Source organism: Octodon degus, unplaced genomic scaffold (assembly GCF_000260255.1).
Source record: "Octodon degus isolate 3935 unplaced genomic scaffold, OctDeg1.0 scaffold00169, whole genome shotgun sequence".
Taxonomy (NCBI): domain Eukaryota; kingdom Metazoa; phylum Chordata; class Mammalia; order Rodentia; family Octodontidae; genus Octodon; species Octodon degus.
This window is the reverse complement of record NW_004524745.1, coordinates 2318430-2333260: the sequence shown is the minus strand read 5'-3', so window position 1 is coordinate 2333260 and position 14831 is coordinate 2318430. Positions and strand designations below refer to the sequence as shown.

At 52.3% G+C, this 14831-nt stretch overlaps 1 protein-coding gene across 1 annotated transcript; it reads left to right on the top strand.

The window, feature by feature from the left end:
* The first annotated feature begins 8579 nt into the window (after positions 1-8579).
* On the top strand, positions 8580-12380 carry Egr1 (early growth response 1). Its single transcript, XM_004643253.3, has 2 exons — positions 8580-9178; positions 9857-12380. The coding sequence occupies exons 1-2, from the start codon at positions 8878-8880 to the stop codon at positions 11185-11187; spliced, it is 1632 nt and encodes a 543-aa protein (XP_004643310.1). The 5' UTR covers positions 8580-8877; the 3' UTR covers positions 11188-12380.
* Positions 12381-14831: the final 2451 nt, after the last annotated feature.

The following is a 14831-nucleotide window of genomic DNA, read 5'->3' as shown; positions in this document are numbered from 1 at the left end:
CGGGGAGATGGCTCAGTGGAATAAGCGCTTGCCAGGCAACTGCTTACTCTGCTGAGCTATCTCCCCAGACCCAATATTAATTATTTAGTCAGATTTCAATGTAAAAGACACTGAGTCTGCTTCCAGACACTCATCCTGCCATTCTGGCCTCTTTGCAGTTGACCCAGGCCCTCTAGGTTCCAAAGACTTGGCAGCCTGCTGGAGGAACGGGAACTCTGCTTCTGCCCCGGGGAAAGCAGAAGGGAAAGCAGAGGTTGATTTCTCCAGTTGCTGGAGGGTGGTGGCCAACCCTCCCTCTGCCACTGCTGGACAGCACCATTATCTGGGCACAAGTGCTTCTTGCTTCTCAGGCTCCCTTCCCTAAGCTGCCTCCCTTGACTCTGACCTCAACAGCACTCACCTGTGCAGGGAGTAGATTGGAGGGCACCAGAGGAGAAAGGGAAGAGAGACTCCTGAGGACCCTGTTGCCACTGTCCTGGGGGAAATGGATGAGCCCTTGGGCTTAGTTTTCTCTGGGCTGTTCTGCCTGGGAGTGGAAGGCCCTGTTTGGTCCTGGATCACTGGTGCTGTTGCCTCTAGCCCTCCCTCCTTCTTGAACAATGGCCTGGTGGTCTGCTGGTCTGACCACCTGCCTCCCCCTGGCAGCCTCCTGAGATTACCATCAAGTGGCAGGTTGGCTCTCTGCCTGCCCAGGAAACACTGCAGTGGTGGGAGCTGGACGAAGGACTCCCATGTTCACTGTGCTTTTTCCCTTCCCCAGAGCAAGTGTCATACTGCTCTCATTACTTTCTTACTGTTTCTCCCACTCAGCTGTGAGCTATAAAAGATGGGGGACCCTCTCTCTCCCTGTATCTTTTTTTTTTTTTTTTTTTTTTGCAGAACCGAGGATTGAACTCAGGACCTTGCACTTGCCAGGCAAGCACTTATTCTACTGAGCCATCTCCCTGGCCCCTCGTTGTATCTTTTATTTACCATCAAACCAGGTTTTAGGTGGGTTTTCTGTAACTGTAATGCTTGGGCAGGGATGATGTTTGATACATCAATGTTGAATGAATGCATAGACGCGATCTGTTCACAGGTCTCTTTCTACTCTCTGCCTGACTCAAGAATCAAGAAAGCCAGGCATGGTGCACACCTGTAATCCCAGCACTTGGGAGGCTGAGGCAGGAGGACCTCTGTGAATTTAAGACTATCCTTGGATATATAATGAGACCTTGTCTCAAAAAAGCAAACAAACCAACAAACCAAAGAATCTCCCTAAGTAAAAGCTATGTCCGTCCACCTTATGTCTGGACCCCAGAAAACAGTTCTTAGTATGACCAGGCTTTGGGCAAAGGACTCTGAAGCCAGATTGCCTGAGCTGGAATCCTAGCTCACCACTGATCACCTCTGTGGCCTTGAGCAGGTTTTCTGCCCTTTCTGAGTCTGTTTCCTCATCACTGAAATCCGAATGGGAAAGGTACTGACGGACCTCATAAGGCCCTGAGAAGACAAATGGCTGCCCCTAAACCTCTGACACAGTAAATGTGTTGGAGAGGGCTGGGGTGGAGAATACAGAGATTCAGGAAAAACTGAGACAATAAGGAGCGCTGATATTACTGTCTTCCTTGCATCCTGGGGTTGCTGGGGTTGTAGAATGGGGCAATCCCAGAAGCCACCCCCTCCTGTCTCCTCCCGCTCCTGCCCAGTGGGGGTGCAGAGCCCAAGCTCACTCACCAAGGCGCTGAGCAGCCCCAGGGGCCCAAAATAACTGCGTTGCTGTTCCTGCCTTTCTGGGCTGGATGGCAACGCTGCCTCTCTACTCTCCAGGCTGCTCTCTCTCACTTCCTGCACATCAGTGGGCTCTTATGTAACGCTCCCCTCCCGCTCCTGCCCAGCAAGCTTCCAGAGATTTCTGCAGCCGGGCGGCTTTGCTGCACATTCAGCTGGGGGCGGGGACAGGGACCCGAGAAGCCACCACAGCTGGACTGTCCTCTGCGTCCTCCACTGGGGGAGGGGGCAGAGGAAGGGACTGTCTGCATCTGCAAGGCACCCTCCAGAGAAGAGCCACAGAGCCTTGCCTAGGTATCCGGCTACCTCCCTGCTCCCCTCACAGACCCAGGTGAGGACAAGGGTGGTATGCCCCACCATCCTGGGCACCAGTGTCTTCTGTCCTAGGCCTAACCTAATTCTGCCTGCCGCACCATTTTTCTTAGGCCCCAAGAAGAGAACTGGACTCCAGCAACCCAGTCCCCTGTGGTTCTCTCTGGGCCAAGCAAGAACCCTCTTCACCTGTTCCCTGTGGGTGTGGTGCTGAAGGATCTGGAGTCTTCCATGTGCTAGTTGAGCTACACCTGTAGGCCTCAAGGACCCGGATTTATTTTAGCAGTCTTCTGAGCTATCTGCCTCAGGCCTCAGCACCACCTTCAGGTCCCTTCCTGCTTATCCTAGGGCTCACTGTTTTCCTCTGGGAACTTTAACTGGAATAGAGGAAGGTGGGCATGCAGGTCTAGAATCCCAGCACTCAGGAGGCTGAGGCAGGAGGATCACTGGGAGTTCAAGGCCAGCCTGGACTACATAGTGAGTTTAAGGCCAGCCTGAACCATAGCAAGGGACTGCCTCAAAAAAAAAGTAATGATAGTCGAAATAACTGGAGAAGAGATGGCCATTCGAGATGATTCCCTTGGTCCACCTTCTATCCCACCTCACATCAGGCCTCTTCAGGCTTCTCCTCACCACTCATAATCCTCCCTGGGTGGGAGCAGAGCTGCCCCACCCCCACTCAGGGGCAAGCCCTCTGTGTCTCTGGTGGAGCCCTCTGTCATCGGAAAGTGTGACAAGCAGTTTAGACAGAGTCACTTCCTGAGCTCCAGGCAGGCTACCACGTGGCAAACCACAGCCCATGTGGGTGCTTACGTACCCCACAGGGAAGAGGAAGTGGTAGTGGAAAAAGGGGCTTATTTTCCTTCAACAGCCACTCTACCCTGGGTTGAGGGTCTGAGACAAGATGGCTTTGCTGGCTTTTTCCTGGCACCTCAGCTGCTGTGGGTAAGCCCAGTTCTCTCATCTCTCTGCATTCTCTTCCTCTCTAGTTGGCAAGGAAAGTCTGAGTGCAAGCAGCAGCTCTGACCTGTGATCCCTTCCAAGATCTCTCACCTGTCTTGTGGCCGCTAAGTTCTGAGGGTCATCCCTAAGCAGCCTGTGAGGCCCAGCAGGCCTCCAGTCCCCCACTCACAAGAGGCTGAGAGCCTTCCTCACCTCCAGTCTGGCTTCCGGTGGGGCCCTGGCCAATTGTTCCACCCGAGGTGTTGGGTACAAGTTGGTGTCACAAGCCCAAGCTGACATTTGGCTTGTAGGGAGAGCCAATTGTTCTCACTGTGCCCCACCCCAATCACAGCAACACAAGTGTGCCACTGGCCTGAAGACAGACTGAGAATCTCAGATGCCCCAGCTCTGCTGCTAAGAAGCCAGGTCAGGACACCCCCAGGACAATGGCTTTCAGGCCTTCTTGCTCACTGACAGCTGTGCCACAGAGGGCTAAAGTCTGCTCCGTGTGCAGAGGAGCTAGACAGAAGCTGCCTAAGGTTATCATAAATCAGGGTGGTTCCCCCACAGGAAGTTGCTGTCGTATGCTATGGAGGGGATGAAGAAGGCCCCTTCTCAGCCAGGCTTGGCATTTGCCTGTAATCCTAGTTACTCAGAGCCTGGCAAGCTCAAGGCTCTGAGTTCGATTCCAGATATGAAAGAAAAGAAAAAGAGGGAGAGGGAGAAGCTGAAGCAAAAGGATCACTGAGTTTGAGGCCAGCCTTGGCTACAGAACTTGAACTACATAGCAAGACCTGTCTCAAAAAAGAAAAGGAAAAAAAAAAAAAAAAAAACGGTCAAATAGCTCAGAGAATTAAAGGGCCTGCAAGCAGGTGCAGGGGCTGGGGTTCAATCCTAGGGCCAGTTGTGCCAGCCCTGCCCCTGGGGCTCACTGAAACAGCAATTTGGCAATTGAGACTGGGAGTGGTGAGGGGCCGCGGAGATGGCTCGGTAGAATAAGCGCTTCCCTGGCAAGCACAAGGGCCTGAGTTCAATCCCGGGTTCCCAGCTCTTGGGAGGCTGTATACAGGAGAATCACTATGAGTCCAATCTAGTAATGACACCCTGAACACTTTGTAGACCTTTCCTTTTTAAAAAAAAAAAAAAAAAATCAGGCAGCTTCTCTGTGAGCCCTAAGGGTAACAGGGGGAGTGAGGGTGGAAGGGCACAGGTTAGCCCTGACTCTTGAGGCCACAGATGTCATGGTTTGACCTCTTCTCTTGGATGCCTTTGCCAGGCCATGCTTCTGCCTGCACATCTGTCCCCACGCCACGTTCTAGGCAGAATCTGTTTCCTCATCTATATAACTCTGCATAAATGTTACCCCCTCCAAGATACCTTCCTTCACCTCCCCAAGTACATAGTTCACATTTTCTATGATCTGAAATGATCCTTTTTCTTTGCCTGTTTCTATCTAGCCCACAGAATGCTAATTTCCATGGGTGCAGAGTCTCCCTACGACTTAGCACTCAAGTAGCACAGCAATGCTGTGAACTCTTAAAAAAAACAGACTGGGCTTGGTGAGAGCAGAGCTGTACCTAACATGCAGATGGCTCATTTCCCAGCACTGCAAAAACAACAAATCTTTAACCTTACCTTCTGCTACTTCTCAATAGGAACACTGGCTAGTCCAGCCTGCTTCCCTACTTCCCCGCCCCCATCACTCTACACAAACAGAGCACTCCAGGGCCCCCCTGGCCTCTCCACTCCCAAACCAGACCTGAAACATCTCACTTCCCCACTAGTCTGGTCCTCCTTGTGTTCTTTATTCTCCAACATCCTCAAATTACCTTAGCCTTCTTGTTCTCTGCTCTCCCTTACGTTTCTTAATGTCACTGACTTCTAGAGACTAGGACTGTTCTCCTACTGCTCTTCTCCTCCTTCTGTTAATGCTCTTGTGAGATAAAATCCTGACTCCCTTTTCCTAGCTGTAACTCCTTAGAGGTCTTATTCCCAGACCTGGCCCAAAGTGGGGCCTCAGAGAAATTTTGGTTGTTGATAAAGGATGTATTAATAAGACCTCTTGGGTTGCAAGCAATAGGAGTTGAACAGAGGTTGTTTTTTTTTTTTTTTTTTTTTTTTTTTTTTTTTTTTTTTCGGAACTGGGGATTGAACTCAGGCCCTTGTACTTGCCAGGCAAGCACTTATTCTACTGAGCTATCTCCCTGGCCCCGAACAGAGGTTTTTATTTTACTGAATAAGAAAGAATTCAGGCACCAGCAAGATGGCTCAGTGGCATAAGCTTCTGCCTGGCAAGCACAAGGTTGTGAGTTCGTATTCTGGTAGAAAAAAAAAAAAAAAGAATTCACCAGCCTGCAAAACTACAGAGCTCAGGCTGAATGCAAGAAGTTACTTGCCATCATACATCTCTTCTTTGCCTGCCTCGGCACTGGCTTCATTCTAAGGCAGGCTCTCCAGTCCCAAGGCAAGAGGTACTGTAGGCTTGTATTCCACTGACTTAGTACCACAAGGGAATGAGAATTCTTCACTCCTAAATTCCAGAAAAAGTCCCAGAAGCGATCCTCACTGGCCTGGTTTGTGGTCATCCTAAGTCACTATGACTGGGGAGATGAAATGTATCCTGGGACATCCTGGATGGGGTGGCCAGGCCTGAGTGGGAAAGCTATAGCAAAATTTATGATAAGGTTATCTCTGCCAACCACCTGAATTGGAGTGGTTCCCCAAAGGAAGTTGCTGGCTGGAGAAAAGTTATAAAAAGAAGGGGAGTTGATGTTGGGCACACCAAAGGTACAAACTATAAAGAGTCATGGGATTCTGGGTCAGCAAGGACCTTAAGATATCTTAGACTGCCTTGCACTTTAGAATCACAGGAGAACTGGTTTACCCTGACATGGGGAGGAAAAATGTTCTCTTGGAGTCTGGGGGCTCGCCAGAAAGCACAAGGAGCCCAGGCTGAGATGACTGTTCAGTGCTGGCACTTGGAAATTCAGGAAAGCTGGACGTGGTGGTGGTGCATGCCTGTAATCGCAGCACTCAGGTTGGGGCAGGGGGCTGAGTTTGAGGCCAGCCTGAACTACACAGGGAGACCCTATCTCTCAAAATAAAAAAAATTCAGGAAGATTGTGATTTTTTTTGGTGTAAAACCCTTCTTTTCCAGAGCAGTACAGGTTATTCGGCTGCCCAGTCAAGGTTGAAAGATTCTGGTGTTGGAAAGATGTTCTACTGCAGCAAGGATTCCAGATCAGCTCTTTGAGACTATGTCCTCTATGTCAGGATTAGAATGCTTCGCCCTCTCTGCATACAACTTTTCAGAAAAGGATCACTGGGGTTTTCTTGGAGGCCAAGGGTTAAGTGAGTGAACTGTGGGTGATGCTGTGGGTTCAAAACCCCTGAAAATAACAAGAGCTACTGTTTATGGAATGCCAGCTGGAAGGCAGGCACTGTGCTTTGGGCTTCACAGATGGCACCCCGTGTAAATTTCAGTATTCACAATGCTTCCCTGTGAACATCCTTAAACTTACTCTCATTTTACAGTTGAAGAAAATGGGATTTAAAAAATGGGACTAAAAAATTGGCCAGACCGACAGAGTCTCAACATAAACATCTGGACAGTGAGACTGCATGTCCTGCCTCTCTGGCCTGTAGCAGGTGTGGGGGGGCCCATTACTCCTGCCTTTGAGGAACAGCACCAGCAACGCCACAGATGGCGGAGTAGCCCCTCACCTTGCCCAAACTCTTAAGGCTAGAGATACAAGGCAATGCACGTTCATTACCAGATTCCTTAAGTGATTTTTATAGGAAAATGGGGCAAGGGGAGTTAGGGTGGAAGGGGTTAGATTCAGAGCGATGAAACCGAAGAGATCCCCTGCTCCCCAGGGTGTTGAGCCATCCTTTTTCCCTCCGGGATCCTCAGCACCTTCCTTCCCTACAAACAAATTAAAAATAAAATTGTAAGTATTTTTTAAATTTTTGTTTTAAATTATGAAAAACAACAAAAATCCTGATCTATCCTGGATTCAGAGCTAGAGCAGAAGCCTTCCCTTCCTGGAATCCCTGCTTCCCTTGGGGTACCCCTTTGACTACACGGTGGGGGCGGGGAGGGCTTCCCTGTTCTCCAGCTCCCTGGAGACCAGCGGAAATTGGTTTCCTCAATCCCCCTTCCGCCCCACCCTTGGCCTGGCTCCGGGAGGGAGGTGTTGTGGCGCCCAGGCAGAGGCGGCTCTCCAGGGACTGCAGGGAGAGCCCAGGCTGCGGCGCCTGCTCAGTTCGCGCTCACTGCGTCTCAGGCTCCCCTGGCCTGGCTCCGCGCCCAGCACAGCAGCCGGGAAGGGAGCGAGGAGGCGGCGGACGGAAGAGCCCTCTCAGCTAGGGGCGCGGGAACCGAGCCGGAGAGGCACCTCCAGGGGGCAGCACCGGGCCGCAGCGCACAGCCTCTTCCCGCTAAGCCTGGGGTCCCCGGGCAGCCAGCAGGGAAGTCCTCCCGGCAGAATTCTGCAGGGCGTGCCCCTCCTCCACCATGACTGGATAAAGGAGGAGGAAGTGTCCAACCTCCTCAATCCATAGCGCCCACTGGGAACAGGACTAAGTACTGTGCTAATCAGGTTCCCACCTTCGGTTCCTCAAAGGTGGGCTCTTACCTGGTAGGGACCAGGGTACAGCGTTCTGGGTGGTGCAGAGAGGATCCCTGATAGCTCCAACCCACTGACAGGTGGCAGAGAAGCAGAAGTCCCACTGCTGCGAAGCGTCCCAAGAACCACGTGGCCAACATTTTCTAGCCTCAGTTTCCCCAATGACACCATTGGTCAAAGCCGAGGGTCAAGGCCCCGCCTCTCCTGGGCAGCCTCCGCCCCAGCCTGCCCAGCCGCTCCTCCCTCCGCTCCGGCTCGCTCCCACGGTCCCCGGGGTGGGCGGGCAGGCCCTGGATGACTGCTGCAGAGCCCCGGCCCGACTTGCCCCCGCTCCCGGCCCCGGCTTTCCCAGCCCAGTTCCAGCAGAGAAGCTGCTAAAGCAGGCGCGCGCCGGGCGCCCCGCGCTATCCCTGCCCGGCGACCCCCGCTCTGCAGGAGCTCGGGCTCCGGGCTCAGACCCAGGGGGTAAAGGGGAGGGAGGGAGTGCTGGAGCCGCGAGCAGCGACCCGGAAACGCCATATAAGGAGCAGGAAGGATCCCCCGCCGGAACAACCCTTATTTGGGCATCGCCTTATATGGAGTGGCCCGATATGGCCCGGCGCTTCCGGCTTGGGGAGGAGGGAAGGAGGCGGAGGGAAGGGGCGGCGGCCACCCCGGGATCTCCGGGACTCTTGGGGCCGGGAGGCTCCAGCTGCGGCTCCACCACTGCGCCTCCGCGTGGCCCGGGTGTGCGAGGTGCGGGAGCGAGCGCGGGGCCGGGGGCACAGAATGCGATTGCCCACCGCTTCTGGATGGGGGCTTCGCGTCACTCCGGGTCCTCCCGGCCGGTCCTGCCATATTAGGGCTTCCTGCTTCCCATATATGGCCATGTACGTCACGACGGAGGCGGGCCCGTACTGTTCCAGACCCTTCAAATAGAGGCCGATCCGGGGAGTCGCGAGAGATTCCAGCGCCAAGAACTTGGGGAGCCGCCGTCACTGCCAACCGCCGTTCTTCTTCGCCTGCCGCCGCCGCAGGACCTTCTCGGTCTCAGCCTCCACAGCTGCGCGGCATCCACCGAGACCCGCGGCGAGAGCGCGCCCGGGGACCCCACCTGCGCTCTCCCCGGTGTGCCCCACGCCCCGCATGTGACCCGGCCAGGCCCCAGGAGTGCATCCCCCGCAGTGCCAGCACGGGGTTGCGCCCACCCGCCCTGCCTCCCCGTTCTCCCGCCGGCTCGTCCGGGATGGCCGCGGCCAAGGCCGAGATGCAGCTGATGTCTCCGCTGCAGATCTCCGACCCCTTTGGGTCCTTTCCTCATTCGCCCACCATGGACAACTACCCTAAACTAGAGGAGATGATGCTGCTGAACAACGGGGCTCCCCAATTCCTCGGTGCTGCCGGAGCCCCAGAGAGCAGTGGAGGTAGCAGCAGCAACAGCGGGGGCGGTGCAGGTGGAGGGGGCAGCGGCAGCAGCAGCAGCAGCGGCAGCGCCTTCAATCCTCCGGGAGAGACGGGCGAGCAATCTTATGAGCATCTAACTGCAGGTAAGCAGTGGCTTGCGCCGAGAGTAAGTCCCTTCGCTTCCATCGATATCCAAACCTTCGCCGCGGGAGTGCTGCTGGACCTTAGGGATGCAACTGGGTTTTTCTCTTTCTTGCATCTCCAGAGTCCTGTGTTGAGAGGGATGTCTGGGGACAACCCCAACCTGGACCTGAGCAGTGTGCAGAGGACCCGGCTTTTGTTTTGGATGGAGAGATCCGGAGCTGCGTGGGTGGCTGGAAAGGGGGAGGGCTTGTTTTGATGAGCAAGGCTGCACCCCACCGCCGCCACCACCAAAGGCTTGCCTTGCTTCTTTGTAGCCTGACCCCAGGAAGGACAGAGATCCGCAGCTAGGGATGTCCCGGCACCCCAGGGTAGGGGGCGCGCGATAGCTCCGGCCGTGGGGGGTGCTGGCGGGAATCCCTTGTCCGTGCAGCCACTGATGCGGACCGCTGGAGCTGGAGCTGCAGTGGAGGGGGATTCTCCGTGTTTGCGTCAGCTGTTGTTGAAGTGGCTCTGCCACTGGAACGGGTCCAGGAACATTGCAATCTGCCGCTATCAATTATTAACTAGTTTGGGAGTCGATGGTAGCTGGCTGACCTCTTGTCTAACAGCTCGGGTCCTCCTTGTCCTCTAGTGATTGCTCTTCAGTAACCAGGCCTCCCTCCTCTCTCTCCTGGCAGAGTCTTTTCCTGACATATCTTTGAATAACGAGAAGGTGATGGTGGAGACAAGTTACCCCAGTCAAACCACGAGGCTACCCCCCATCACGTACACTGGCCGCTTCTCCCTGGAGCCTGCACCCAACAGTGGAAACACCTTGTGGCCTGAGCCCCTCTTCAGCCTAGTTAGTGGCCTGGTGAGCATGAGCAACCCACCAGCCTCCTCTTCTTCGGCACCGTCTCCAGCAGCCTCTTCCTCCTCCTCGGCATCCCAGAGCCCACCCCTGAGCTGTGCAGTGCCATCCAACGACAGCAGCCCCATTTACTCTGCGGCACCCACCTTCCCCACACCCAACACTGACATTTTCCCTGAGCCACAGGGTCAGGCCTTTCCAGGCTCTGCAGGTACTGCGCTCCAGTACCCACCTCCTGCCTACCCTGCTGCTGCCAAAGGTGGCTTCCAGGTTCCCATGATCCCTGACTACCTGTTTCCACAGCAACAAGGAGATCTGGGCTTGGGCACCCCAGACCAGAAGCCCTTCCAGGGCCTGGAGAGCCGTACCCAGCAACCTTCACTGACACCACTCTCTACAATTAAGGCCTTTGCCACCCAGTCGGGCTCCCAGGACTTAAAGGCATTGAATACCACATACCAGTCCCAGCTCATCAAACCTAGCCGCATGCGCAAGTACCCCAACCGGCCCAGCAAGACACCCCCCCATGAACGCCCCTACGCTTGCCCAGTGGAGTCCTGCGATCGTAGATTCTCTCGCTCAGATGAGCTCACTCGACACATCCGCATCCACACCGGCCAGAAGCCCTTCCAGTGTCGCATCTGCATGCGCAATTTCAGCCGCAGTGACCACCTTACCACCCATATCCGCACCCACACAGGCGAGAAGCCATTTGCCTGTGATATCTGTGGGAGAAAGTTTGCCAGGAGTGATGAACGAAAGAGGCATACCAAGATCCACTTGCGACAGAAGGACAAGAAAGCAGACAAAAGTGTTATGGCCTCATCAGCCACTTCTTCCCTCTCTTCCTACCCATCTCCAGTGGCTACCTCTTACCCATCCCCAGTCACTACCTCTTACCCATCCCCAGCTACCACCTCATACCCATCCCCTGTGCCCACCTCCTACTCCTCCCCTGGCTCCTCCACTTACCCCTCCCCGGTGCACAGCGGCTTTCCTTCACCCTCCGTGGCCACCACCTACGCCTCACTGCCCCCTGCTTTCCCTGCCCAGGTCAGCAGCTTCCCTTCCTCGGCTGTCACCAACTCCTTCAGTACCTCTACAGGGCTTTCGGACATGACGACAACCTTTTCTCCCAGGACAATTGAAATTTGCTAAAGGAGAAAAGGAAACAGAAAAAGAGACATAAGAGACATATGGACAGGAGGACGGCTGGCCATAAGAGGAAATGCTCTTGGGTCAGATGGAGGTCCTCAGAGCCAAGTCCTCCCTCTCTACTTGGAGTGGAAGGTCTGCTGGCCAACAACCCTTTCTGCCCATTCCCCTTCCTGCCCAGTTCCTATTCCCTTTGACTTCAGCTGCCTGAAACAGCCATGTCCAAGTTCTTCACCTCTATCCAAAGAACTTGATTTGCATGGATATTGGATAAATCATTTCAGTTATCATCTCCATCATATGCCTGACCCCTTGCTCCCTTCAGTGCTAGAAAATTGAGTTGGCAAAATGGGATTTGGGCCCCTCAGAGCCCTGCCCTGTACCTTGTACAGTGTCTGTGCCATGGATTTTGTTTTTCTGGGGTACTCTTGATGTGAAGATAATTTGCAGACTCTATTGTATTATTTGGAATTAGGCCCATACTTGGGGAGGGAAAAAAAGAAAAACCAAGCAAACCAGTGGTGATCCTCTATTTTGTGATGATGCTGTAACAATAAGTTTGAAGCTTTTTTTTGAAACCAGTCCTAGGTATTAATCTGAGCATGTGTCAGAGTGTTGTTCCGTTAGCCTTTTTGTAAATATTGCTCGACCGTACTCTCACGTGACAAAATATGGTTTGGTTTTTCTTCCTCTTTTTTTTTTTTTTCCTCTTGTCCTTTTGGTTTAAAAAGTTTCACGTCTTGGTGCCTTTTGTGTAACACGCCTTGCTGATGGCTTGACATGTGCAATGTGAGGAACGTGCTCACCTCTAGCCTTAAGGGGGGCAGGGAGTGATAATTTGGGGGAGGCTTTGGGAGAAAACTAGGAAAGTGGGCTGAGCTGAGCCTCAGCTCTCCAGGATGTTAGAAAACAAAATCTAAAACAAAATCTGAACTCTCAGAAGTCTATTTTTTTAACTGAAAATGTAAATTTATACATATATTCAGGAGTTGGAATGTTGTAGTTACCTACTGAGTAGGCGGCGATTTTTGTATGTTATGAACATGCGGTTCATTATTTTGTGGTTTTATTTTACTTTGTACGTGTGTTTGCTTAAACAAAGTGACTGTTTGGCTTATAAACACATTGAATGCGCTTTATTGCCCATGGGATATGTCGTGTATATCCTTCGGAAAAATTAAAAGGAAAATAAAGTAGCTGTGATGGGTATCTGTTTCCTGGGCTGGGGGAAGGGCTCTGCTAGAGAAGAATTAGAGGTTTTCTCAAGACTAGTTTTGGAAGTTAGCTCCCTGATATACCCATACTAAGGGAACAGGATCTTGACTTCTCTATACATATGAGGCCTGTTCTCCCTCCACGGGGGGGGGGGAGACACAGACTAAATAACCTTGATTAATTAATGCTAAAGGTCTCTATTAAAGTTGGTTGTGTGGCTGAAAGTAGTGCTACTCTCTCAGTATCCAGTATTTGGCCAGCTCTGCACCCCACCTCTACCCAGAGCTGGGAAAATCTGCAGTCTTGGGAATCCCTGCCATATGTATTTGAGGGACCCAAGAGCAGGGCAAATGTGCTTTAGGAAACAATAGCAGCTGGGGGTGACTCACCTCCCTCCATGTCCCCAACAACCAGGGCATTAAAGAAGCTTAGAAGAGGCAAGGGCCAGTTTTCAAGCCAAGAATCCTTCCAGGAAGGAAACCTCATCACTTGCCAGCTGGAACTACCATCCTTGGCAGCTTCCTGGGACCAGGGCAGTGGGCAGGAGGCTGGCCTGATGACTGCTGTTCTCATCCAGGCCCAGTCCGTCTCCATTGTACAGTGATCATGCTATGCTAAGCTCTTTTGGCCCCAGCCTCTTGGGGTCCCCTGGAGCAATCCTTGTAGGTATATGCGTTCCCATTTACTCTATAAGAGGCCTGGCCTGGCCTGGCTATGACAGTTTACATTTTAGGATTACAAACTCAGTTGGGGAGACAGATGACGACATGATATTGTGGACTATACAATGTGGGCAAGTATTAGGGGGTTCTTTAGGATCATAAAGAATAGCACCCAAAACATGCACGGCTCGGGAGAGGTGGGAAATTGAATTGGGGAGCCTAAGTAAAGATCATTGACCTTGGGTCTTGCAGAGACAAGGGAGCACGTCAGGTGAGTTTCTGACCTAGGAGTGTGGATAGAATGCAGTATGAGTGGAACACTACCTCCAGCGGTGATAGCAGAATGTTCTGTGGGTTGATCAGGTGCCCCAATCCATGGGCAGACAGTGCACAGATCACAAGACTTCGCTGTCTAACTTCTAACTGCCCAAATCATAGAGAATAACAAGGCCCTCTGCTCAGTATGCTCATCCAGTTCTTTCTCTTGCTGTCTAGACTTTCCCCACCAACACTGTTGACCTCTGCTCTCTCCTATGACCTCAGACTCCTTGGCTTGGAGAAAAAAAACCAGGTGCCTTTGTAGGCAGCACATCCCTCCCCGCAAGCCTGCTGACACACTCCTGGGTCTAGTGAGACAACATTTGTGTTGGCACCCTCCCTCTGGGCCCGCCTGCCTGCCCTCATCTCACTGCAGGCACAGGGACGCAAGTCTGTTCCTGTTGCACATTCTTAGGAGTTTCTCACCCCAGGCTCTCAAGAAACAAAGCACAGTGAAAATAAAGCATGAAAGAAGGAGTAGAGATACTGTTCCTTTAAGGCAGAGTTTCAAACCTTTCAGCACATCACAATAGGATTCTCCCTGCCAATTCTCCCCAGAACCTAACTTCCTTACTTCTGGGATGAGGCCCTGGAACCGAACTTGCTAGCACCCACTTTCTTATGCATATGGCTTGTTGAGGGATTCTGTCAAGCTTGCTAGCTACTTTTTACTAGTTCTGGCACCAGAATTTCTTTAGGTTTTGATAGTCCACATTCAAGATCCTTTGCAATGTTGAAATAGGATGCATCTCAAAAAACGTCTTTTGGGGCTGGGGAGATGGCTCAGTGGAATAAGTGCTTCCCTGGCAAGCACAAGGGCCTGAGTTCAATCCCCGGTTCTGCAAAATAAACAAACAAACAAAAACTGGCTTTGTTTCAGTGGTATTATACTTGCCTAGCATGCAAGAAGCTCTAATTTTGATTCTTGGCACCCAAAACAGATAGTAAACAAATTATTTTATTTTTCATTTAGGTTTTTGAGAGTCTCGCTGTGTAGTTCAAGCTGCCCTGAACTCACTATATAGCCCAGTTTGACCTCAAACTTACTACAATCCTTGTATCTCAACCTGCGGATAACATGTTGGTTTTCTTTCTTTCTTTCTTTCTTTCTTTTTTTTTTTTTTGGCAGAACTGGGTATTGAACTCAGGCCTTGCGCTTGCCAGGAAAGCACTTATTCCACTGAGCCACCTCCCAGCCCCTTTGGTTTTCATTCTTACTTGGAGGAGAGAAATATGGAACCAAAGATGCAGAGCAGTGCTGAAAGGGACTGGAGAGTGTTGAACACCAGAATGGTACCTGAGAACAGGACATTCAGTTCTGGAATGTGGGAAGGACAGAGTCTTGACAGACAAGTAGGGTGGAAGAAGAGAGAGACAAGGTGTGGTGGCGAGGGACTAGGTCAGCTGAGAAGGGTTTAGATCTGAAGTAAAAGAACCAGTTCCTAAGGACCC